This window comes from Mugil cephalus, chromosome 16, assembly GCF_022458985.1.
Source record: "Mugil cephalus isolate CIBA_MC_2020 chromosome 16, CIBA_Mcephalus_1.1, whole genome shotgun sequence".
NCBI classification, from domain to species: domain Eukaryota; kingdom Metazoa; phylum Chordata; class Actinopteri; order Mugiliformes; family Mugilidae; genus Mugil; species Mugil cephalus.
The window spans coordinates 14,405,598-14,432,065 of NC_061785.1; the positions used below are offsets into that span (position 1 = coordinate 14,405,598).

Here is a 26,468-nt window from a genome sequence, read left to right on the forward strand (position 1 = left end):
TTACTTTTTAAGAACAGCTTGATCACTTTAATAATTAATGCTCCACACACACCACAGAACATTTCGCCGTGTGAAAAGTTGCTCCCACTTCGCACACTACATCATGTTCTTGCTGCCAATAGCTTGCCACTGAAACCATCATCACTCCCTGCACAGATCTATCGTTTTCTCCTCGCTCATCGACGCCATCGCTGTTATTGGGCTTTTACGCCAATTTAAACGCATACATTAGCGTATAATCAGTCAAGTTCCTTGTCTGTGTTACAGCTTATGAAACTTTCACAAAAAACGATCGTGTCCTCCTCCTACATTGTGCTGCCTGCGGACACGCAGCCTTTTGCTGCCACACACCAGGTTGTTTTTTGCATTGATTCAAGGCGGGTGATGCATGAGCTCCATACTTGATACACATGCACTCAGCTCAAACCCACTCTGCATGCAGGAGCTCACACGTTTGTTCTCTTAAATCTTTCTGTTGGACCCCTTTCAGGGGAACAACCTTCAGCACGAATAAGCAGAGCAGCCCAGAGACTCTGGTCTACTTGGTGTGTCACATCACCCACCCCCAAACTGAAAGGGCTGCTACCTAACAGCTGGTGCCAATAATGAGGGCAAAACGGTAGCAAATGTTTATGCGCACGTAAAAAAAAAAAAGCACTTGCAGTGTACGACCTAGCTAATAGCTTTCATGAGCGACCAAAAAGGGTTACACTGGGCTGAATGCTACCAGGAGCAGGCTAACGCTGTAATGTTTGCCATCCTACTTGAGCATTTTGGCATGCAAATATGTTCTAATTAGCACAAAAGACTAGGTACATCTGAGAGCGCCATCTGTTATTCAGCCAAAAACCAAAGCGGCGAACGACTTCACATTTTCACTTGCTTGAGAAGAAAGAAGTCACAACACAGCAGTGGTTGCGATTTGTGCTAAAAGGAAATATGCGTGCCCAGTTCAGTGGCAATTTACCCAAACAACAAACGTCTAGCATTGTCAGAAGTGAATTATTTTAAGTTGTCACAACACATATGTATTCCCCAATGGTAGAACCCACCCTTTGTCAGCCACATTGACCACAAATACAACAATAAACCATAGTAACATATGTGTTACGGCTCATTCTCACCTGGGATGTTGTGGATGGTGATGGCTAGGATGAGGAGGACGATTCGTCGCCACCTGCTCCCCGTCTGCCCAGCCCCTTCCTGTTGTTTACTTCCTGATTCTTGTCCATCGGAGTGGCCCGACTGAGGTCCTCTCCTTCTCTGGTAGACATCTCCGTTCTCTATTTTGTCTGTGTGACAGAAGAGAATACCGTTGAGTGTAAAATGACACCATTTGCACACAGATAAGTAACACTCGTCAACCGTTCATTCGTTAAAATCTCCTTAACAATGTCCATTTTAACAATGTCCATTTAGGAAAATACAAACACTTCAGATTAAACGTTACTGAAGTCCTTTGTGACAACGTGGTGAGGCAGACAAAACTGTGGCTGTGCTGGGCAGACTGCAGTTGGGAATGTGAACAGGACCTTCAGCTTAGTTTAAACCGGTCAGCCACAACATTAAAACCACCGAGAGTAGACGGGATGGGAAACTGTTGGACCTTGCATTTGTGTAGATGTTACTTAGACATGTACCACCCACCCCATAGTAATGACACTCCTTGATGGCAGCAGCCATCCCCAGCAGGATGCAGCCTGACACAGGCACACACAGTTGCCTGTTTCACAAACATAAAACCAGCACAAGCTGTTGACCTGGCCTCCAAATTCACTAGATCCCAAACTGATCAAGTATCTGTGGGATGAACTGGAATGAGCCCGAACCATCTCTGATGAGTCACAACTGTTTTGGAGACCTACACAATATCAGGAAGGTGGTCATAATGTTATGCCTGATCAGTGTACAGTCAAGTCACTTCTACAGTGTATGCTACGGCTCCAGACCATATGCCATGGTGTACGGTGTACCCCGAAGAGCACGTTCCCAGAAAGAAAACTGTTACCGGTCCACAATGCATGTCCTCGTTCACGTCTCTAAGCTGCCAACACAGAAATTTGTCCCTCGTTCAACCTCCTACACCACATCTACTCAGACGCCTTCTCTATTTACAGCTGACTAGATGCCGCTCACATTACAGATCAAAGCCGATGATACACCAGGGTATAACACAGTATAAATGCTTTCACTAGCGCTTCCCCAAAAGGCATAGCCTATCGGTTGGAGAAGTCCAAACAATTTTCTACTAAAATAGAAACTTGCACTTATGTTTTAGTAAGTATGTGTGTGTGATGTGGAGTGTCGAGGAGTGATTAGTCTGTTTTTGTGTAAAGGCAGACTTAAGCTGGAGTTATACTCCCGCGACAGGTCTGTGCAGCACCTGCAGTGTCCAGGGATCCATGCCCCGTACACAGGTGCGTTGGCACTGTTTAGTAATAACCGAAACGGCCAAACCGAGCCATTAAAAGCACTAATCAGCTGTGTTGAGTTTCTCCGAGCACCTCACACTCAGCTTCAACACACCCGCTCATGTTGAAGTTAACCACTTTTGAGCACAAGTTACCTTTAGTGAAATTATTGCAACACAGAACACTTTATCCACCGTAGTTGAAGAGGAGACCCAAGTGTTCAGTGAAAACACACATTTACAAAGAGGTACTTTAAAATCGATCCCCAACTGTGTGACAATAAATATGTCAAGAGGCGCGTCACCTAGGTTCGAGCTGATTAGGTGTGAATGACGAATTCTCATCTAAATTAAAAAATGAGGCCCCTGGTTGTCCCTGTAACAAACTAATTATCAGCTTCACAATATCCACAAATGTCATGATAACAAAGTCAATGGCCCAGGACAATCTAATTAACACGGACCCTCTGCTGGAAGTTTGACTGACAAACCAAATTGCATTTGCTTTACAAAAAAAAAAAAAAAAGCACTACAGAAAATAAAAGGCACACCTCGGCATCAATTAAATAGAAATGCTGGGTACATTCATAATGAGTGTCGTGGTAATTAGCTGACTAAATGGTGCAATGTTTTAATGTTTTAAGTGTGTCCTCCCAAAGGAGACAACTGCCCAGCGGTGGCGACGCACAAGATAAACTCAGAGTGGTTTCAATTACAAAGACATCCCTCTGTTCTTTTCATGAAATGTCACGGGAGTAAACATGTAGCGGTGGATTTAGTCAACAGCGGTAACTCATTTTCAGAATATCTTGAACATGAGCCTCGGTCAGCATTGAAGCGCATACATTCCAACATTTTATAACCCGCCAGCTTCCCCTACACCTGGGGTGAACCATGCATCATAAGTGCACTTCTTTCAATGAGCAGTGTATAAGACAAGTGTGAAGTCACTGATTTGTAAGTATAATGATTGATCAACACAGCATTTGAACCTTTAAATGATAGGTATCTTTGGGACTAGTGGTCGCTGGTGTGTCAGCACACACGTATATGGCAAATTTCTTCGAAAACCCTTCCCTGTTTACGCATTCAGCACACATGAGACAGGATTGGCATTCATCTTAAGCTGTGCTATAGCATCCACAATAACCAACTGTTAAAGATTTACTCTGTTTAGATAATTTTTTGACTCTGGTCTCCTTAGTTGTTCTGCCTCTGACATGAAGTATCCAGTGTAAAATTAGGTATATTGAGGATTTTCCGTAGAAACAGATGGAAATTACATTTGGGAACTGGTCCAAACAAATCCATCCAGTGAAACTGTATAAAAGTAAAATGTGACGCTCAAAGAGGCAATAAAACCGTGGAGGGCTGGAAGCAACTCCTGAGTTATAATTCTCGGCGGGGCTGTCACCACAGAGGCACAACTCAGAAATCTTTTACAAAATACAAAAGTATTTATCTCTGCCAGTTCACATTCAAAAGGTAATTATCTGTTTTATTAATCTGAGTTTTAATTGAAGTTCCAAAACACTACGTAAGGCAGCAGCAATTTGCAATGAAGTTAGTGAAATGGAAGATACAACAGCTGGATTGGGGACCCAGAAAAAGAAATCGTGTTGCTTCTCTTGGCAACGATGCCACAGCAGGCAAAGCTCTCTGCTGTGTGTGAGCAAAACATTTAAAAATTCAAGAGAGTGGTCAAGGGTAGCGGAAGTCAGGGAACCTGTGTAGTGAACGAAGACAGGGAGGGTGTGTGAACAAAGCCAAATACTTATAACCCTACATTACCCTTAATCAAACGCCAACAAACACCTACGCCTGCCCTCAACTCTGCAGTAAGGTCGCACATCGATGCATTCTGAGAGGATGTGGCCAATAGCCGCGATTCATCTCGTCCTCTGCGGACTCACCCCTCTGTTTGTTTGTGTAGTTCAGCACCGCACTCGAGAAAAACAGACAGCGTAACCCGGTTAACACACAGTTATAGGCTGGGGGCTGCATTCACACTGACTAAAGGCTGCATAAACAAAGAAGGGAAATAGAGGCGTGGAGCAGGGTCTCAGAAAATACATCATCATACGTTTCTAGTAATGATTATTAAGACTGATTCAAGTCTGCTGCATATTGTACATTTAATCATCTTCATCCTTTACTTGCATTTTTCAGTAACAGAGGGGGTGAGTGGCAAAACACGGCGAGATATAGCAGTAAATACAACAAGACCGGGGAAAATGTGGATTATCAGATCAAATTAAGGACAACTGGACTCGACAATGATCCGTACGAACTACCGGATAACAAATGGTCCATGAACATTGACATGTGACCAGAAATCAGTCATCCTGATATTTATATGGACCTGATTTCAACGCCAGGAAAAAACACAATATACTAAAGTGGGCCTAACTTAACAAAACAGCGGTGAAGGGAGGTGCCCACTTGAAAACTCCATTGATGTGCCACATGCTGCCTACAGCTGTTGGCTAGGCTAATTAGCTGGTGTCTTCTTGTTGGTTGCTACATGGTAACTGATGGCGAGCCTGCTGGTCGGTTTTTCAGTTGTACTGGGCTTTAGAATGTGTTTTGCCTCAGATCTCGGCACATCCCATTACTTCTTACCGAAAACCACCCCTACTGTCAGGGTGGTTATAATGCTGGCATTTCCCACTCACTCTGCTGAGGGACGGGATTACATGGGCTTACTGCTGTGTTGACTAGGCTAGTTAGCTGGTTTCCTCTTGTTGGTTGCTAGCTGCTAGCCTGCTGGTCGGTTTTTCAGTTTGACTGGGCTTCTAAATGTGTTTTGCCTCGGATCTTGGCACAAGGGATTGTAAAATCTTGACCTGCGTAATATTAAATGAAAGAATGACCTTTTGGAACTACAACACAGTTCCAGCGGCTTTGTACTAGAGTACCCTCTTTTGAGAAAACTGGATTAGCCTCAGTTTTAGTCAGTTTAAGTTTTAGTTAATTTCAGTTATGACAAATGTAACTAAATAAAAGATGCTAACACTGAGAGGTTTACTGCGAAGTAACGTTGCCCATACAATACTGAAAACAAATATTCTGTTTATTGCTTCATTGTTATTCGTTTTTGGAACTAAAATAGTTACTGGCCATAACTAGGCCAACAAACAACATCGACACATTTATCTAAAAGTCCTCCACAACATAATTTAAGGTATGACTTCATCAATTTCAGTTGTTTCTTAGTAATGCAGCAATCCATTACTTCTCTTTTCTTTGGCCAATGGGAGCCTGTAAAAATACATCTCTGACTGACTTCTCAATCTTTTTTTTATTATTAATTTTTTAATTTAGATGCTGTTATAGCCTATAATTCAAACTAATGCAGCTAATCTCCATGTTCAGCTGTAACTCTTTGCCACTCAGTGGTCGTAATCACGGAGACTTCGCTTGCTGTGACATCACGTACATACCCTCTATAACTAGTTAAATGCAGGATCTAATTGAGTTAAAGTGCATTTTTAATGGGCTCTAATTCATTAACGGCTAATTGATGCACACTACAGCTTTCATGATCTTTACACTTCTTCCTGCAACCTGTCCATCTCAACGATTGGTTCCTTCCATCTCTCCCTCCCTCCTACCCACCCCTCCTTCCATTTGTCTCTCACATACATTCTCAAACACAAGCAGTTGACCTCTATTAGCATGTTCCAAGTGGCTCGTTTTTGGCATCCAGGCGGCTGTAAATGGGAATTATCTGGCCTGTAAAGGTCAAGTGATGTGGACTTTTGCTCGGGGTGTTATGGTTACACCCTGCTTTCAAAGGCCAAAAACCGTTTCTGTCTAATTGCACTTCTAAACCTCTTTAACCAGAGCAAATGGTTATTTGTCCACACCTTTCTTCATCCAAAAGGTGAGCACAACGTTTTAACTTTCTCACAGGTAAAACTTGCACCTTCTGTTCTGTATACTGTTTTTAAATCAGGGTTAGCGCATATGGATGGCGGAAAATTAGCCAGAAGCATGAACATTGTAAATTTAATCAAGGAGTGTCATTGCTATGGGGTGGGGGTGTCTGGTCCCGTCTAGTTAAAATTTAAAAATAACTTTCAGTGAAATGTTCAAAAAGAAATTCATTAAACCAACAAACCTTCCATTGTTGTATGTATGAATTCAGGATACCTAAGGATACCCAAGTGTGAGACTGAGCTTCAAATAAAAATACACTGACCAGTAGGTGCTTCCATTAGGTTTCTGTTACTGCCATTAGTTCAGGGTGAAATAAAAAAAGGCCTTGATGGACAGGCTTCGCCGGCTTTTGTAAAATGTTTTAAATTGGAGCTCTAATCATTCTGTCACAGAGTGTGAACTGTTGTGCCAGCCTTTTAGTCTATTTGGTGCAAACCGCAACAGGAAAGTGCATTTCTCTGTGCTTTTCTCTACTCCAAAGCAAATTCGAAGGTCCTGTGTGTAGGTCGTAAAGTACTTAGCACCCTTTGTCCTGAGTCAAGTGCCAGTAGCTACTTACAAATTCAAGCTGCCACTATTTAATGTTAAAAAATGTAAAATACTCTCTTCTCATTCAGAATTACAGGAGAATAAAGACAAATAATTTCGAATGATTTACTAAACTGCTGCTAAGGTATCCCAAAATCTTATGACAAAGCCACTGTCACACTCCTCACAGTTAAATACTGTACGATCCTGCACTATGGTACCTTATGTTTTTTTTTTTTAAATAAATAAATAATACAGAGATAGAAAAAACAAGGATGAGAAATGAGTAAGCAATTCAGAAAGTTACTTGCCAGATGATGATGTTAAGTAACAAGGCAAAGTGCGTGTTACGAGTATTTACTCTCTCCAAAAGACGAGGCTGTTCTACACAAGGACAAACATGTTGACTTGGCTTTCAAGGCCTCGGAATTAATTTAAAACACACTCTGCATTCTACTGAAGTCCCTGCCATCTGTAAACATCTTGGTCAACAAGCCATCAACTTTCCCGAACATGCGGGGAGAACGTTGAAGTTAGTGCCTTGAGGCTGTACGCCTCTGCCAACCTGTCCCGGAGACAGGGTTTAGAATAATGACCTGAGAACTGTGGTAGTTAAGTAGAATAAAGTCATGGTGAAAATTAGCAGTGAAGACCAGTTCTAGTGTCGTGACATACAAAAAGTTCGCCCTACCCATACCTGATGACTTAGACGTAACACCTAAAAGACTCCAGGGCAAAACCAGCGACTTTCACTTCCAGTTTGTCAAATCACTGTGATAAGCGACACAAATATTAGGTAAAAGCTGGATAATGAGGTAGGAGGCAGATAGAGTTGAGGTTAGGGTTAGTGAACAGGACAACCTGTCAGTTGCCATGGAGGCTGTTATTATAGAGTGGAATGACTTTCACCGGATCTGACTATCAACCTGTCTGCACCGTAGCACGGCTGGCAGCCGTTTTTTCTTTTTTTCAACTTTGAAATGAAACCTGTAAATAACAGTAAAAAGTGTTCACTACGTACCTGAATCTCTAACTGTGTCAGACCCCCCCTTTTGACATCATGATAATTTGTACGCTTGAGGGAAAACGTACAACCTGACAAAGCAAAGACCTCAGTTCAGGGAGTTTAGATTTTTTTTTATAGGGTGCATCAACCGCAAAACACTCTCCAGGGAGCAAGAGGCTTCTGAGGAACTCGGTATTTCTGTTTGAAGAGAGAGGATCCGAATTAAACCCTTGGGACGTGCAGACTTGCAGACGATGACGTCCCTGTTGCTGGGAAAGTACTAGTTTCAGTGATTCAAAGAATGTTGTGACAGTTTGGTGTTTGGTGTTCTGGGGCCTGTTTCGTACTTACACTGCGGATCGCACGTACACCAGCATCCAGTTACACTAAACACTCACTTGCGAACTTGCAACATGCGAGTCCTACAGTGTATCTGTATGCTTAGGCAAATTTTCAAAACATTTTGACTTGTTAATGTGACCAGCCTATCATACGGGAAAGTGGCCTTATGTTGCGAGGCATTTTTTGGACTCACGGGAGATCAAGCGCTTTCTGTGTTTTTAGTTGCGGGAATTATTTTTGGAGAAAAATACGTTACACTTAAGTATGATGCTTGAACTATAACACTGAACTGGATAAAAATGGAAGCTTTTACACGTGCTTTTCTACCTCTTGCTACTCTAACTGCTTTACAGTCACAATAACACATTCACCCATTCATTCACACACACATTCACAGTCCAGAGCTGGGCACTGAAAGCAACTCAGGGTTCAGAATCTTGCTCAGAGACACTTTGGGGCATGTGGTCCACGTGTTTGGGGATGTGTTCGGATACATTTCTGGTAAGATGTAGCGGGCTCAATTCTTTTTCTTGACAAATTTGAAGAAATGCCATGGACATAACAGCCAGCTTTTTTGATAGAGGCTCCATGTTGGTCATTAAAGGCAGAAAAGGTAACTAGCTTAACTGTCACTCATCCTCTTGGGAATGAGGTACTACTTATGTCCCACTGCCTAAAGCTGTAATTGTGTTAATTTCTTTTAAAGCACTCTATATGGATAGAAAACGTGCTTAGCCTGGGTAACAGTCTGACTTCTCTGGCCTGGAAGTCACTCTGTTGGGAACGGATCATAAACTGGTGAAGAACTGCTGCGCCAATTAAAATCGTTCCAGTGAGCTTTATGCGGTGAAGGAATAGCAGCAATGTTGTCTTCCATATCATCTGAGCGCCATGGAGTTGAATTTGTTTGTCGCTGGAGTGGGCATCCTAACTATTCGCCCATTGGATCGTCCCTCGTGTATACTTCTTAGGAGCTCCATGGCATGAAAAAATAAGGTATGTCAGGCTTCTGTTAAGCATATTACGTGTTGTGTTTGGGCTTAGTTGCAACAAAAACACACAAAAACAGACTATTACCAGACTAATCTCTTAGTGTTGTCCATGTTTCTCAGGACTTGTAGCTAAGTGACCTATTGGGATTGAGCAAAGTAATCTTGCTGTACAGCATTTGTCATCAGAGAGAGATGAAGAAGAAGGCAGTTTTCTTTTATTCCCTGTAACCTGACCTTGCGAGTTCCCCACGCTCCGGCTTCGTGTGCAGCCTTCCACAACACGTGCAATGATTCTTTAAAATGGTTTTCTTGCTTTATCAAATGCTTTTTCAGGTCGCTTTTACTTTAATGGATCTGTAAATCGGAGTATAGCTTTTCTGGCTTAGGGACTAAATCATCACCTGTGCTCATGTCAGGTCCGATCGGTGAATGGATGTTGTTAAAACCACATGAAAGTATATGAGTTGACAGTTCCAGTTGTCTACTGCTTCTTTCCATTTTATCATTTGGACATGTGGGTTTTTTTTCATTGCCTATTTCAGTCACTCTACCCTTTGGCCGAAAGAACATAGATTTGTGCTTGTTTTTTATCTTTTAGCCCATTCCTTTTATTTTCTTGTCCGTGCTCAGTGACATTTCTTTTTGAAGTTTGTTGACTGGATAACACAATCTATATGTTTGCTCTTGTAATTTCATTTTGGGTGTCTAAATCAAATGAAGAGAAGGTGCAGTTTGTTTGGGGCATGTTTATGGTTCACTAGATCTTTCAGAGATATTTTCTCAAGAAAGGCCGGCCTTTGGTTCTTCATCTCGTCTGTTATGGGTCATATAACAGGAGAGATTATTGGCCAACGACCCATACTGTTGACAGCTTACTCTAATGCAATGCAATCACATGCGCTAAGCACACAGGTCAAGTGTAAAGCTGAGAGAGGTGACGACGGATCTCAAGAAGCTTTTATTTACCGCGCACATCTTCAGAAAACATCATTATTTTTCAGTCCTTTCCACAGTATAAACATAAGTGAAGTTATGTAGCTTGTACTATGGTGGTCCATTACTGTTTAAGTACTCAAGGTCAGCCCTCAGGTTAGTAAGTGTGGAACACTGCAGACATTTGTACAGCACTTGGCCTTCTGCTGATGATTAAATGTATTTTTTTTACTGGAATTCCTCATTTGCTCAATTGTTCTCCAGCTCTGTTCTGTAGGCCTTTAATGGCCACTCTGACACTTTCTCCGGGGTTTGCTTCCACTGGCCGGTCTGCTATTTCAGCGACGAGAGTGGTGCTTTGCAATTTCTTTTGGGTGATCGCTGAGAACCAGCGGGAAGCGTGTTACATGGAGCGTGGGGTCACACGAGGTCGTCACTCCTCGCTAAAGTTTAATTAAGTTTTCCATCTTTTGGTCTGCATCCATGCATCTCTTTCGGGATTACGCTTCTGAAGAATTAAAGCAAAGCGTCAAACAACTACATTTAAAGAGCTTCAAGGGCATGAGCTGTTTCTGTAGTTTTGCTTTGAAGATATAAAGAAAAGTATGAACAAATCATCGATTCAGACCGGGCCATGCATACAATTGGAGTGATTCATTGCTGGGGGAAAACATTTTTATACATTTTGTATTTTTATACAGAAACTTAATTGATCTCTTGGTTATATACCGTTTGGACTTGGCTATATATCTCCTCTAACCTGTCAAGTTTTAATTTGACATCAACAGGTGTCTAGACTATCCAGACAATGACTCTATTTGGGAACTTCTAAGGAAAGCAAGAAAAGTACTTTTATTCAAAATCATGATGTCACAGTAAAGTAGATGTTTGGACATAAAATGTCACCATGACCAATCTATATATTTAACAAAGTGTAAAGCAATCAGTTCATTCTCAAATCTAAGTGAACATATGTGACAGATTTGCAGAAATTTCCCCCTGCCACGGACGTACGTGCAGCCAGAGAGAAAACTGAAAACATAATGACCAGCTTTTTTGGTAGAGGCTCCATGTTGGTCATTAAAGGCAGAAAAGGTAACTACCTTAACTGTCACTCATCCTGTTGGTAATGAGGTACTACTTATGTCCAACTGCCTAAAGCTGGCTGTAATTGTGTTCATTTCTTTTAAAGCATTCAGCATGGAAAGAAAACGTGCTTTGCCTGGGTAACAGCATGATGGGTAGATAGGCAGTCTGACTTCCCTGGCCCGGAAGTCACTCTGTTGGGAATGGATCATAAACTGGTGAAGAACTGCTGCGCCAATTAAAACTGTTCCAGTGAGCTTTACGCGGTGAAGGAATAGCAGCGGTGCAGGCTTCCACATCACCCGAGCAGCGTGGAGCAAGCAAAATGGCTCTGGTTGACTGTTGGCCAACCAACTGCACGTTTCTATCGGATGAAACGCGGCATATAAATAAATCTAACTGGCGTGCTACCAGACTCTTAATCTCACAAGAACCAAGCCTGGCTGCAGTGGTTATGTTTACGTGGATAATATTTCTTCAACCTGACTGCAATCATACTTAGATATCAAAACTTTATTATCATTTACATGGATCAATAATCAGTGATTTGACTGTTTATAACTTTTTTTTTTTTTTTTACATACACAAAGTGGTTCTGTCAAATCTGCTGGTAATTTTTCCTCAATATTATTGACAACACCATCATTTTCCTGTTCTTCCTGGTCATGCTTTACCCAACCACTAAACATGAGGGAAACAATTGGATCAAGAGTTATAAAGCGTTATTAATTTGCCACTGAATGGATTATCAAAGGTTTACACCCTCCCTCTCAGTTCGGATAAAGCCAGTGTGTGTGTCGGATTAAGGTGGCATTTCTGTTTTTATTGGGCCGTTCTGATCATTAGCGGAACACCGGTGTCCACGTAAATGCAGCAAGGGTTTACGCATGCTGAGGAATTTATTAAGCAACAATCATTTTGTCCCAGTCTGGGAATCAGATTCATAGTAATATTGAATATCCTGTGAGGATGGCTTTGAGTCTGGCCCTTACATGAAGCTTGGAGGTACTGTACGTGTACGTACACACTTCTCATTAGAGAATATTTTTCAGTATCCTCCAAGCACGTAGCGGAGAAGGCAGTTTACTCTGATTGACAGGTGGGTGGAAACACTTCACTGAGATGATTAACGACATTCTCAGCGGTCTCACCTGGGGTAACACCTGAAGACGCATACAATCTTCAGCTAAAACTGGTGGAGGAATATCTGATAAATAATCTTTGTAACATATGATACCGCAGTTAAGTTTCATTATTTTCTCATTAATGGCAGTTTGTAACCAAACACCTGTCGTCATCTCATCTCTCCCTCTTGTGCCCACTCATGCTCTGATTCAGTCTCCTCACCTCTCCCCATCTAATCTCAACCTTGAAAGCCAGGCAGACGGATTCGGATCTGCACCGTCCCCTCTCCTCTGTTTATTGTGATTCCTAAGTGAAGATCTTCCCAGCGAAACTCTTTACCCTTCTCATTGGCACTGGCCTGCTGACCATAAATCATTCCCTTTATTTTCACTCCAGTGCTCACCACTAATAACCTTCCTGCTCCTCCTCCCCCTCCCCCTCTTATCTCAGTCTCTGTAATGCCTCACCTACACATTTCTATCCTTGCTCTCAGCAGCTCCGGTTTTGTCAACAACGGAGTTATGTACCGATGCTACGTACCATGTTTCTATTATATGTCATTCATCTCATAAACGCTTCAATGTGAGAAATTCCACCCTAATTACAGACCCGATACATACATAAAAGCTTACAGAGCTGATTTGCTACATATAATACATTACACCTCCAATGTAAATATATTGATTTCATCCACAAATATCAATTGATGTAAAGCACTAAGGCAGGGCCAGTGAAGCATTGCAGAACCTGACACGACGGGATATTGTTGAGAAAAGCAAACAGTGTCAAGAGATCATGTTCAAGGCCAGTGGGTTTTATCCAGTTTTCAGCTTTCCTATGAAATGAATACTCACAAAATATCACTTTTAATTTTTTGACCGACTACGTAGAATAGCACCCCCGAATAAAAAGAACACTGACTGAGATTACGTTATGATACCGTACACGTCTGCAACGTAGATACTCCAGAGATGTGCAGTTATTTCTTATTTGTTGTTATACAACCAAAATAACCAACAGAGAAATAATTATGATACAAACACCTTAAATAATGCACCTTAGACAGCGGGCAGTCCTGAACACTGGAAAGTTTGGCTTTCTGATCTCCAAGGTTCTTTGTCTGTAAAAAATGACTCTGAATCCGGCCCTCTTAGCTGAAATATTCAGCTGATGTAATAATCCAAATGCTCACATTCAAATTAAAATGCACGGCTCTTGACTCTCTCTGACAGAACCGAAGCATGGATCAGAAAACTGTTGGTGTGGTTCATCCGTCTGGAAAAATGATGACTTTGACACTTACGCACTGCTGGACAACTTAAATAACGGAGCGAGAACAATGTGTCAAAATCTGACTCGCTGGTCACTGTCAGGCCTCATCCAGAATCATGTGAAATGCACATGGAATTCGGCGAGTATTGATCTGGAAAGAAGTCAATATCGGGCTCAGTTGAGTGGATTAAAAAGCCCTTTGCAGTGACAAAACAGACAGGGTTGACTGATTGCAAAGGGTATGACTGTGAAGGAGGGATCCACAGAGAAGTGATGAATTTTGGATATCACTAGCGAATGCTGAGGATTCAGCAGATTAGTGACTTAAATGTTCATGTATGCATTTTGCGTTGGCTTAAAATGGGCTCAGACTACAGGAGTTATAAACACTGCCTGAATTTGAAAGTAGGCTGCACCCCACACACTATACTTCAAAGACATACTTACATACACCATATGATTTGTAAATTACACCGCAACGCACACTACAGGATATTATTAAGATGCATTATTATTTATCTCAAGGAGCATTGACTGAACCACCTCACATAATGAAGAGTGTACTGCAACAAATTCATGTACTTATATACACTTTACCTACTCAATTGGGTGCCGATAATGCACCCGCAAGCTGGTCAGGAAGAAGTAGATCAAGAAGAGGTACAACTCATAGACTGTATAAATATTGATGGTATGTCTGCACTTCCTTGCAGTGGTCAAAGTGATGCTATTTTCTGATGCTGGAGCCAAAATTTGCGCAGTGCAGTCGGAGAGTGGAGCCGCAATAGCTGAGACTGACTTGCGTTTCGTTCACCTACCTCAACCAGTTCCAAGGATATGTTGGATTGTACACTGTACTTCTTTTAAAAATTGCTTTTACAACTCTCATGGTCCCACAGGCCTGTTATGCATCAAAGATCAAACTACAACGAAACTTATGCAAACAAGGGACCCTTGAACATGCATCAACATTATATTACCTACCTAAAATGACTGAAACCATCCTTGAAGAAAAAAATTATTTGATGTGTATTTTAACGTTTGGCCCAAGTCCCATCCGCTAACATGTAGGAGGTGGAGCTTATAACCTATACTGCAGCCAATCACCAGGGGGAGCTCTACTTGCTTCGGCTTCACTTTTGAGCAACTGTTCCTCCATATTTAGAAAGTCTATGGTACAAATACACTCTACCAGCTTTCAGTGTTAGGGTTAGGGTTGGGGTCAGGGTTAGAAGGTAAGAAAAAAAAATAATGAGTGTACTTCCGAAAATGGCTTGGAAGACTCAGGGTGTCTATTTTTCAGCAAAAAGTGGAGGTAAAATTTAAGACAGCATTTGTCAACAGTAACGTTGGTTTAGAGCAAAGGCCCCCACATTTTTCTGGTTTGTGAGCTACTTTTACAATGACCAATGAACTGATCTGTATTTGGATTCAATGACCTCACAAAACCTCTAGTGTACAAGGAATAAACTTATTGTGACAAGATTTCACACAAATGTCATGTAGAGTTCAGTTGGCAGAGTGGGTTGTCCAGGCAATTCAACCATTCAAAGGCAGGTTAAATGGTTTATAGCGCACGTGAAAGAGCTTTTCCGGTTTCAACGTGTCATGATGTGCTATTGGCCTAACCCAGCTCCATGAAGACACGGCTTTGATGTAAAAGAGTGTGGATCTGTACAGAGACATGACATCAACCTTTATCCCAACGTGCTGGGAATAAACTGACAAGTAGCCGGTGACTTGGTCACCCTGAGCCTGACTTCACCAATGCTCTTGTGGCTGAATGGAAGCAAATCCCACAATCGGATCTAAAGGCTTGCAGGGGATGCAGGATAGGAATGCTAATAGACGCATGCTATACTGTGCAGGAAAGGAGTTAACATAGAAACCATACTCATGTCGAAAGGAAAACAAGATTACAATGTGTATATAGTGAATACACTGCACACTGTATATATCTACCTTACAAAAATACATAACGTAAGAATTTACTAGTCCTACTAGTGTTTTTAGTCCTTTTTCCATCTGGTCACACAGTCGAACTAATTCAGGCATTTTTGCCACTTTTACTATTTCAAAAGAAAACACAAAGAAATAAATAAAAATATCCAGTTGTTGGTTCCTAGCTTATCTGCCATCCTGAGAGAGTGTGTGTATGTGCTTCTCTCACTTTAACACATGCCTACTTAACACACCAGATCTTACACGTTCTCTCACACAGTCTCCATTCCCACCTGTCATCTTTCATCACCTTGAGTAGTCATTAGCCTCAGCAGCCGTTGCAACGTCACTGCACTAATGAACAACAAACAGTGAGCAATCTATTTGCAGTACTGCATTTATTTGTAGCCAAATGTAATGGTCTTGTACTTGTAAAGGGCCTTTCAATCTATCGGTGCACAAAGTGCTTTACAATTGCAGTGACACAACCACCTGCGTATTATTGACTCCAGGAAAACTGAAGGGAAAAAAATGAAGAAAATAATGTAACGCAGGTACAACTCGTACAACAATCTGACAATTTTTCACCATTTTATTCCAATTCTAATTTGCCATTTGACACTCTCCATCCAAGTGATAAGGAATGATTATGTGTATTTTTATTTTCTGGTATGATACACTGCAATTATCCATTCTGGGTGCTTGTTTTCATGTAATTAAGTGCAATTAAATCTCAACCAGCTCTACATCCACCAAAGCAAACAACTATGTTTAATGTCAAAGCGGTCACTTGTAGTGACAAGCTGAGAATTGATAGTGTCCTACAGCTCACTGGCTTGATTTTACAGTCTGGAACTTGAGGTCATTATGACTGCTCTTGTCCTCCTCATTTCGACCTGGAGCACACAGGTGTATCCTGTAAATGAGCTTTTACTAATATTGTGTAGACCTCTGTTGTGTCTCCAAAATAGTTCCGACTCATCAGAGAATGGACATGGGCCTTCTGTGGGTGTCCTGTTGTGTCTGGCAACAGAACATTGTTAGTGGGGCCCTTTGGGGCCTATGGGTTGAAGGGAGGGGCCAGGTCAACACCTTGTGCTGTTTTTCATGTTAGGGTTAGGGTTTCATGTGAGTTGTTCCTAAACCATTTTTGTGCTGCCATATAGGAATGTCAATGATATGGTACCTGGTCCGGTCTAGGTGGGTGGTACATGTCTAAGTAGGATCCAAACGAAAGCCAGGTCCAAAAGTTTCCCAGCAGAACACTGAACACTGAAGATGGTAAGTGTTATTGCCTTTTCCTGTCAGTGGTCATAATGCTGTGGCTGACATAGGCCATGCTGAAGGAATGAAAGAAGGAAAAATCTGAGCCATTTTCTCATACCCAGTTCATTAAGTGAACTGATGCAATGCTAATACCAAGTGTAAATATAGCACCAGCCAAAAGGCGTCAGTGTCACTGCTGAGACTTCACGTACAACTCTGGAAGTTAAGACCGAGTCTGAAAGATTACCAGCAAAACACTGCACAGCAGACTGCAACACTGGACACAGGTCAGCATGGCTGCAGTCATTTGATGTGTCACTTGTCACAATACTCACAAGTGACACCGGAGAAATACAGCGAGGGCGTTGCAAATTAACCTACTAGGAATGTGAGCTTATTTGACAAATCCCTGAAGCGCATGTTTTTGCTGCAATTCTTCTCAAATCAAAACGATTTTAGCTTACAACAGCGAGCGTGTCTTTCATTACGCCTGAGTTGAACTTCATTTGAACTTCTCTGCAAAAAGTGGAAAATCCTTTTCTTACAAATGAGAAGTTGCAATGAACACTTGTAGCCAAAAAAACCCAACAAAAAACAAAAAGTTCCATAAAGTTTTTGACTGCATAGGCTATAGTACAGCTAACTAGCTTAGTTTCTGAACCCTCAACCACATTTCACGGGGTTCTTAATGAGGTGGAGTTTGCTTAGCTGTCATGGAGGTAGGAAAACTGCCACATTTTCCACACCTTGGTCATCGAGTGACAACTGAGAAAAGTACATCTGCTTGGCTGTAAAACGTAGTATCTGGATGTTGAGTTCTGGACTGGACGCCTGGAGTCTGAGGTTATTTGACCTGGTAAAACTGACAAGGCGTGCTTGCTCTCTTTCACCTGCAGTCGTGACTTCACTTTCTGCCAGTAACACTAACCACCCACTACCAACTACCTGGGAGCTGCCCGGTGGAATTAGAGCGTTCTGCTGCCAGCCACTGGGCAGCTCTGGGGCACAAGAGTCACATCTAAGGTCACTGAATCTTCTCACCTGCAATGTCCAAACTGCTGGGTTGGTTCGCGCTGTCCATTCCCAGTTCTGATTACATGTTCACAAAGCCGATGCTGTAATAGGTTTTTAAGAGCGAAACTAAAGCAGTACTGGTACACTAAACAGAGTGTAGAGCAGAATGAGGTAAAGGGAAGTGGGGATGCGGGGAAAATGAATCACTCTAATATTTTTTTTTGACAGCCTCCATTTATAATACTTAGGGAGGTGGAAGGCACTGATTGCTGACGTTATCAGCAATAGAGAGGCTAATGGTCCTTTACATGCCCTAAACGCTGCTATTTAAGAGTTTGTCAGTTGCGAATGACCATGCACGGACAGGTCAGAAGGAATTTAACGGTAGCATTGAAGAAATTCAGAGAAAGCGTATACAGAAAACGCGGAAGACCGTGCGGATGAGGTAGAAAACTAGACGCCGAAAGAAAGGTGGGTAATAGGAGCGAGTAGGAGGTGACAAGGAAGGAAAGGAAAGGACGAGAGGAGGAGCGAGAAGAACATCATGGGGAAAAAATAAAGGGTACACCAGATACTGGTGGCCGTACTGTGAGTTGAAAGGATGACATTGGATTTTGTAGATCACTAACAAAAGAAACGAATTGTACAAAGGCCAGTAAAGGTCACGGTGGAACAGCTTGAATATGTACTTCTGTATGTGCAGCAAACTACGCCGCTGATCTTTAAGGAGCGGGCAGTCAGAAATACCAGCGAAGGAAATGAAAGCTGAAGCGAGAGGTGGAAAACGAGAAGCAGCCTCAGACAAAGTCACTCATTGCACTGATTAACGGAGCAGCCAATACATCAGCGCTCGCAAATTATTTCAGCTTGGCATGAATATCCACTAATTACCGGGAGCACAAAGCACTCCTACGTTTATTCCCCGAAGGGAACGGCAGCTGGATAAAGATTGGTCCACGCTGTTTCTGAAGGGCCATTTGTTCACTTTGGGTTCACGCTTTGTACCCAGCTCAGACTTTTTTTTCCCCTCGTCTTTTGTGTTCCGCTTTCTCCATCTCGGCATCCAAAGTAAACATGCTGATCCGTGTGAATTCCTACTCAACCACTGTCTTAAATGTCTAACCTGTCATTAGTACGTGGTATTGTTGGCTCCCAGCTTCCAGTGCGCAACTGTAAAAACATTTAAGCAAATAAGCCAATATTCCGTATCCTAAATTTGCAATTAATTCAGTGAACACCTTTTGTGAAGTCACGGCTCAGTATGGCATGTCTAAGTCAAACTGACGCAATATGAAAACACAGTATCTGGCAGCATGAACCTCATTTACCCCATGAAGAAAAAGCACATCATGTGTAAGGCAAGGTGTAACTCCATGTTATTCATGTTAATGCTTATTTGTCCTTATTTAACCTCCCTGTGTAAATGGTACATAGTCATTTATTTTACATTGAATCATAATCGTATTTTTTGGTTATTTTTATTTTATTTTTACCTACATGTATTTATTTTTTAGCAATCTTACACCATCTTACACATTTTTCTTTTTGCTAATGGTTCTGAAGAGTGTTTTTTTACTTGCAACTGAGCTACTGTGAGCTACCAAGAAATTTCCCTTAGTGGATCAATAAAATCTATCTAAATCTAATCTGAGTCTAACGTCGCCACTGGTGGTGAGAGGGTTTTAGAACCACTGAACAACAACAGTTGACAGCAGAAACGGGTTTGGTATTGGCTTTTTCGTCAGGACTTGGGCTGAAGTTTTGTTTGATTGGTGCTTCTCAGGTTTTTGTCGGCTGGTTTGTGCCAAACAGGTGTGAATCATTAGTTTTAGGAAATAACAAAAATTATCAAACAAAGACACACAAATCCAATTTGTGATGAAAGTTTGGAGCCATTAAACACAAGGCTGTCCCCTTAGAAATGTTGTCATTTTTACCTCTTTTTACTTTAATTGGTTGCAATATGATGTTTTGTTTACATTTTTTTTGGCAGCGTTACAATTCAGTTTTATTAGTTGTAGGGATTAAGCAAATGGACTTTGCTTGTTTGTATGATGACGTATGGGTGATGTAATAAAAAGACCAAATTACAGTATAAGGTGCTGTTTATGATATAATATATGTTCATACATAGCAGAGGGAGGAAAGATGATAACAGTGGGAACAATAATTATAGAAAATGTTCTGTTCAACAAAAATATTCTGTTGTGTGATTAAGTGTCCTGATCAATAAATGTTGAAGCAGCCTTTTCTCAAATTAAAATGTGAGTATTTTTCTGCCCACATTCTGAGATAACTGCCAAGTCTTAAATAGCGTCCTACTGTACTCGACATTTTGATGGTAATGGTAACTCGTGTGGTGCAATGGTAGCCATCTTGGCTGTGTAGTGGAAGGGTAAGGACCTCTAAACGTGACGACTGAGGAACCTGCAGCTGTTGCCGTTGGAATGGTGAATGGTGTCTTTGCTGGGTTAAGGTAGCAATCCGCAAAGATTCAGTGGCACAAAATGTTTATTAAACTCTTATTTTGTTGCACCTGAATGAATGTAATAACCTTATTAGCTGTCTGAACTCCAATTCAGACAGTACAGGTTTTTAACAAGAACCAGGACCAGGACCAGTTTTAGCAGGTCTCCACTGATTCCCAGTATGTTTTAAAGTTGATTTTAAGATCTTACTGATTACTTTTAAAGCTAGTCGAGCTATATCAATGAACTTTAAGCACCACATGTACCAGTATATTGACATCCTCAGCTATCTGCCTGAAGAAATCAGGCCAGCTGACTACTTTAAGAAAATTTCTTTAAAACCTACTTTTGCTAAAGCAAAGTGATCTAGTCCGGCCCTCCTGAAATCAAATTGGACCCCTGAACTAAAATGAGTTTGACACTCATGGCGTACAAAGTGTACTACATGAAAAGCATCATTTAACATGTACTGTAGCCTTCACAGTACCCCGAAATGCACCTCCCAAGAAACTTAACTCTGCAACGCAGACTGCAAAAGCTGTGGTCCGAGATCAGTTTCCTTATTCAAGTGTCTCAGATCTTTTTTGCTCATTTAATGACGGTGGAGGCTTTATTTACAATCCGTTGTAGTCTTTTCCGTGAATGATTGTCCGTATTTCCATACCAGACTGTGACAGATGAGGCGATGATGCTTTCAGTGGTGGTGTTAAATGGTGTTGACTCCTTTTTAACTTAGGGAGGACATATACTGTAGTCTTTCATGTCCTTTCTTGATAATGTGTTCTGTGTTGGTATGCCATTTGAAGTTACTGCAAATATGGGTGCCTCTGAACTCGAAGGAGTCCAATGGGATTATTGGCTGGGAGTTGACGTTTTGGATTTTTTTTTCCGTCTGAGGTCGATGATGATTTCTGTTGTTTTGGAAGCATTCAGTTGGAGGTTGCTATCAGCGCGCCATTCGACTGTGCTGTACACTGTGTTCCGGTAGTGATTAGTCATTGTTGGTGATGAGATCGATTATTGTTGTGTCATCTGCGTACTTGAATATTTTTACTGAGCTGTGGTTAGATATGAGGATGTTGGTGTGTAGTCTGAAGAATTGAGGTGAAAGGACGCAACCTTGAGGGGCACCTGTGTTGATGAACAGGGGGTTGTTGATGAACATGACAGCACAGAATGTTCTCCCTTGTTCAGCCTCCTACACACCATCTACTCAGTTGTCTCCTAAATGTAACCATCGAACCACTTTTATTAACTTTAACAATGCCAACACACGGGTGTATACGAATAAAACTACTTTCCCAGGTTCCACATAGGAAAAGAAAACAGTCAAAAACCTTCTATGTTTTGTTCTGTGATTTTGCGGTTGCTATTAGTCGTGAGTGGAGCTGAGCCAGTAATTCTCCCTTATCAAGTATATCTGGCTGTAGTGCGAAAACATTTCAAAGCATACATCAACATCTTTAAGCCCTTGTCCCTGGTTCATGTTGTGTCGATTTGAACTCACACAGTCAATTAAACACTGAAGTCCAAATGTGAATAAAAGCATCCTTTATGCTCCGTCTCATCTCGAGTTAATTAACGGACGGCCTCTTTCAGCTGCATTAATGCCACTACTGAAGCCGGGCGAGGGATTCAGCAAGGTAAAGGACGCTTGTAGAATTGCTTTCAAAACAACAATGCTCCGACAAGGATTTACTGAATCCTCTCAGCGAGGAGCCAGAACGGAACGACAATATTTGTAGAAACCTCTCTAAAGCGCGAAGGAGCGCAGAGTGATCTTGTGTTTTCTTCTTCTGCTAACTGGTAAAGGAATTGTTTATTCACGTTTTCAATTGCCCTTTTGCTTCTGCTCTTGTTGTAGTGGCGGCACTATGAAGACAGACAAACAAGACAGGATGATAAATAGAAGATAACAACTGTAATTCCGCTGTTTACTTTTACAATCTTATTCTCAAATGTACAAAGCAACTGTGTTAGGATACATAGAGTGAGTGAAATGCATCTCTCTGGGGGGGCAAAACAACTCCAAAACAAGCCGACAGAAAAATTATGGCTACATGAATCGGTGATCATGGTCACAAACAATGTTTATGCATCTGGTAGACACAGGACACGATTATCACAGCTGCAATGCCTTGCGTTGTCTTCATCAAGATGTGTTTTCTGCTTCTGCTTTCTGCTTTGGCATGCATCATTAAGTGGGTTTATCTTTCTATTTGTTGAAAACATAGACTGTATAGCAATGGACGGTGGAGTAGCTTCTAAAAGTGAAGCCAAAGCAAGTAGAGCTCCCCTTGGTGGCTGGCTGCAGCATAGGTCATAAGCTCCATGTCAGTGAATGGGACTTGGGCCAAATTAAAACACAAATGTGTATATATATATATATGTATATATATATGTATATATATATGTATATATATATATATATAATATAATATATTATATAATATATATTATATATATATATATATATATATATATATATATACATACATATATATTAGGTGGTTTCAGTCATTTTAGGTAGTTAATATAATACTGATGTTCAAGTGTCCATTTTTTTGAGAGGTTTTGTTTTAGTTAGTTATTTCACGCTATAGAAACAGCATGTGACATCACAATCACTAGGAGTTGCCATGTTAATCACTCTGTGAAGTGATCTCGTGAGACCCCTGATTGTAGGAAAAATTTAATAAATGAAGATGTACAGTGTATATTACAACACTTCCTTGTAACTGGTGGAGGTAGAGTAGAGTGCAGTAGTAATTAAATAAAAACAGACTGAGTCTGGTGCAAGTGTGGGCGGGTCATCATTATTGTGCATTATTGCGCAGACTCTGGCCCTAAAGTTGCAAGGTGGTCCCACATGTATCTCCTGGAAAATAGCATCAGCTTGGCCAACGCAAGGAAGCGGGGACGCATTGTACATATTTATATACCGTCTATGGCTGAAAACAACGGCCCCATTCTGCTAAACACTACGTTAAATCTTAAAATAATCATATTATATATACATATATATAAATCCTTGTACATTATTATATAATGGAATTTTATAGTTTTCTAACCCCGAACAATCTTCTCAGCTGCTGCAGCTGCATGTGACAAATATGCTGCTGACCTAATGTATGAAGCATTTCAGTGGCATCCAAGCTGATTTCAAACGGAATGGCAACAGAGATGGTAAGGGTGACAGACGGCAGCGAGTGAGAGGCTGTCGGCGCAACGTAACACGAGGGAGCAATAACAGGGAAAAATAGATGGAGTGACAAGCAGAAGAGTACAACGATGAGCAGCAATGGGGGGGGGGGGCAGCTCGACTTTCATGCATTCGTTGGCCATTGTTGCCAGGCAACTGTTTGACCCTGATGTGGATGGCGTATAAGTGTGCACAGATGCATAAATAAAGAAGGAAAAAAAAAAAACGGCAAGAAGGCCATCCATGCCTCCATCAAGAAGAGAATGTCTTCTCTTGTTAAAACTAATCATGTGCGCAGAGATGGAGAAACACAATGTGAGGCAATACAACAGCTTACACCAGAGACTATTGATCCAATTAGACTTCATAATAACTTTCACCTCTGAAACACCTCTGCCACCAATATCATTCCACTTATACAGTTAGTTATCTCTTTAACACGAACAGATGATTTTGTTGAACTGGGAGGACAACGCACGACTTTCAGGTGTGCATTCTGCATTACAAACCAATCTCTATCTTGTTTGTCTGATGTTAGCTGAAAAGAGCCGAAACCCTGTTATGAAGCACGGATCCTAAACATCTGTTTCACTGGGGGAAGCAGAGGCCAGATTTAAATGGTTCCTGACTGCGTTTATGAAGTGGATGACAGCAGTGATTGGTTGGGTTGCCATGGAATCTTTCATATGGTCTCCAGAGGAACATGTTTACAATCAGGGTTTTCAGTTTCAATTCCCTGTCACCAGATTGGAGTGGATGGCTTCGAGGATAGTATGATTTCCATACCATTTGCACTTTAAGGAGAAAGCCGAAGTCACTATTCCTGACCTGCAACCTTCTTAAAAGTCTTTAGCATGGCCTTATACGGATAGAAACACGGGTTCATCTGGAATGACCACACCTCCGTACTGTACAACCCATTTATTTCTATGGTTTAATGCTTCTTTGTAGCACATTGTGAGGTTATATTATTGATTTTGTTCATTGACTTGTTCATTGATTGATTGAGTTGGCAGCGTTTTGGATAGGGCCATGCTTTTCTTGGTCAATCCAAATCAGATCCAGACCTGATTAGGTCCAATTGAGTCACGCTCTGTTTAGGAGCGTATTTTGGGAAGAAAATGATCCCCAACCTGAGAGATGCAGGGCATGAAGATGGAAAACCAGAGTACAACAAGACAAGGGACTGTCCCAATGCTAACTGGGACTAGCATGTCTAATTTGTTTTACCTCTTCAAAACAGTGTCTCACTTCTTCTTTTGTTTTTCGAGGGTTAGGGTTGTTTGTTGATTCCTCTACTAGTTATATCTACAATATGTAACTGATACTTGTGTTAAAAGAAAAAGTTTTCAAGTCCAGCCCATGCCACATGGCTAGCTGGTGTAACCGTCTACGCCGAACTGACAAAACAGTAACAGCAAAGTAACTGTCCAAGTCTCTCCATCACACATTGCGAAGCCACCACTACAAACGCATTCTCAAATGGAAAAAAATGCAGTAAAATTCGAAAATAATAATATACACATACATAAGTAGGGTTACATTTGCTTCTATGAAAGAGAATTCGAAACGACTGTTCACAAATGTAGCATCATTAAAACTACTACCAATGTTAAGGTTACGATGTACTAACTCTGAAGGAACATTAACTGACCAAAACGATCGCTGAGGTGATTGCCATCATTTGCCCTCACGAAGAATGTGAATTACAAGAATGTGAGGTACCTGGACTAAATACTCTCTCTCAAATGCAGCTCTGTATGTTTTTCTCCTCAATACTAATCTGAACAAAACTGAGTTGCTGGAGCAAACAGCATTGCTGCAAATATTGTAGTGAGAAAGAAAAAAGAAAATGACAAAGCTTCTAGGGCAAAGGTTTTGATTTTGCCGTATGATAGTTGCTCTTTCCTATATGAATTGTGATGGGAATAATGGGGTTGATTAGTAAATGCAGGAGTAAATGCAAGGTTGATTTTTTGTCCATGTAGTCTTCTCAATTAAAGTTTTTATACATTGTCACACGGTGACTGATCATAGCAGAATGAGGGATGATAATATATTCATGAATAGTTGCTCCTCTTCCACCATTCGCCTTCTACCTTATTGCGCATCATTACAAACACGTTGCATTTGCAGACACAAACACACCAAGAACTGAGCAGGAAAAGAAAAGAAAAAACAAAAACAGATAAAGCACAACTGTGTGCAAAGCATCAACCGTTTCTTGCCAGCAGCTCCCCAGAAGCTGTAGTAGTAAACACAAGCTCCAGATTAGGTCTAAGCATTTCATTTTGTCATTAGGGCAGAGAGAATTTCCAGCAGTGCCTCAAAAATTCATCAGCAATATATTCCTGCCTGTCCATCTGCCTCTTTTCCTGTTTTCCTCCAATTCTCTAACAGTGTTTATACCCAGTTTAAGGAAAAGAAAGTGGCACAGAATTGAAAATGCCAATTAGTAAGCACAGACACAGACAGAGAACACTCTTGCATGAATTACTATTAGACTTTTTTTTTTTTTTCCAACTGTTTATGTTGGCTACATTTCATGCCATCTGAAAGCCAAAATGCAGCCGTGGAAAAGCTATAATTATTATAACGGTTTCTACAGGATGGCCACTTTGTAACACATGTGGAAGATAATAATACTTTCAGCAACTATACAAGTTTGTTCTAACTCAAAAATTCTGTGTTGTATAATAATACATTCCAATCCAACACTTTGACCAATTGGTCATAATCACCGGTCAAGTGAAGACAATTACTGATTATCTGATTTGATTATCCCATTATCATGGCTTTTGTGGATGAGTGGGATATATTAGGCAGCAATGGAACATTTTGTCTACAGAGGTGATGTGCTAGAAATGGGATAAATGGATTAGTGGAAGGATTTGAGCCTCCCTTTCAAAGTTTCAAATTGTGATTGCTGTGGACATTACCT

At 41.2% G+C, this 26,468-nt stretch overlaps 1 protein-coding gene across 3 annotated transcripts in view; it reads right to left on the reverse strand.

The window, feature by feature from the left end:
- The window catches only part of LOC125022682 (zinc transporter ZIP11-like), a 141,374-nt gene that overhangs the window by 19,413 nt on the left and 95,493 nt on the right, over positions 1-26,468 (reverse strand). For all 3 annotated transcript variants that reach the window (XM_047609544.1, XM_047609541.1, XM_047609542.1), the window contains exon 6: positions 1,125-1,292. In XM_047609544.1, coding sequence (XP_047465500.1) covers positions 1,125-1,292 — 168 coding nt within the window. The remainder of the gene's footprint in view (positions 1-1,124; positions 1,293-26,468) is intronic.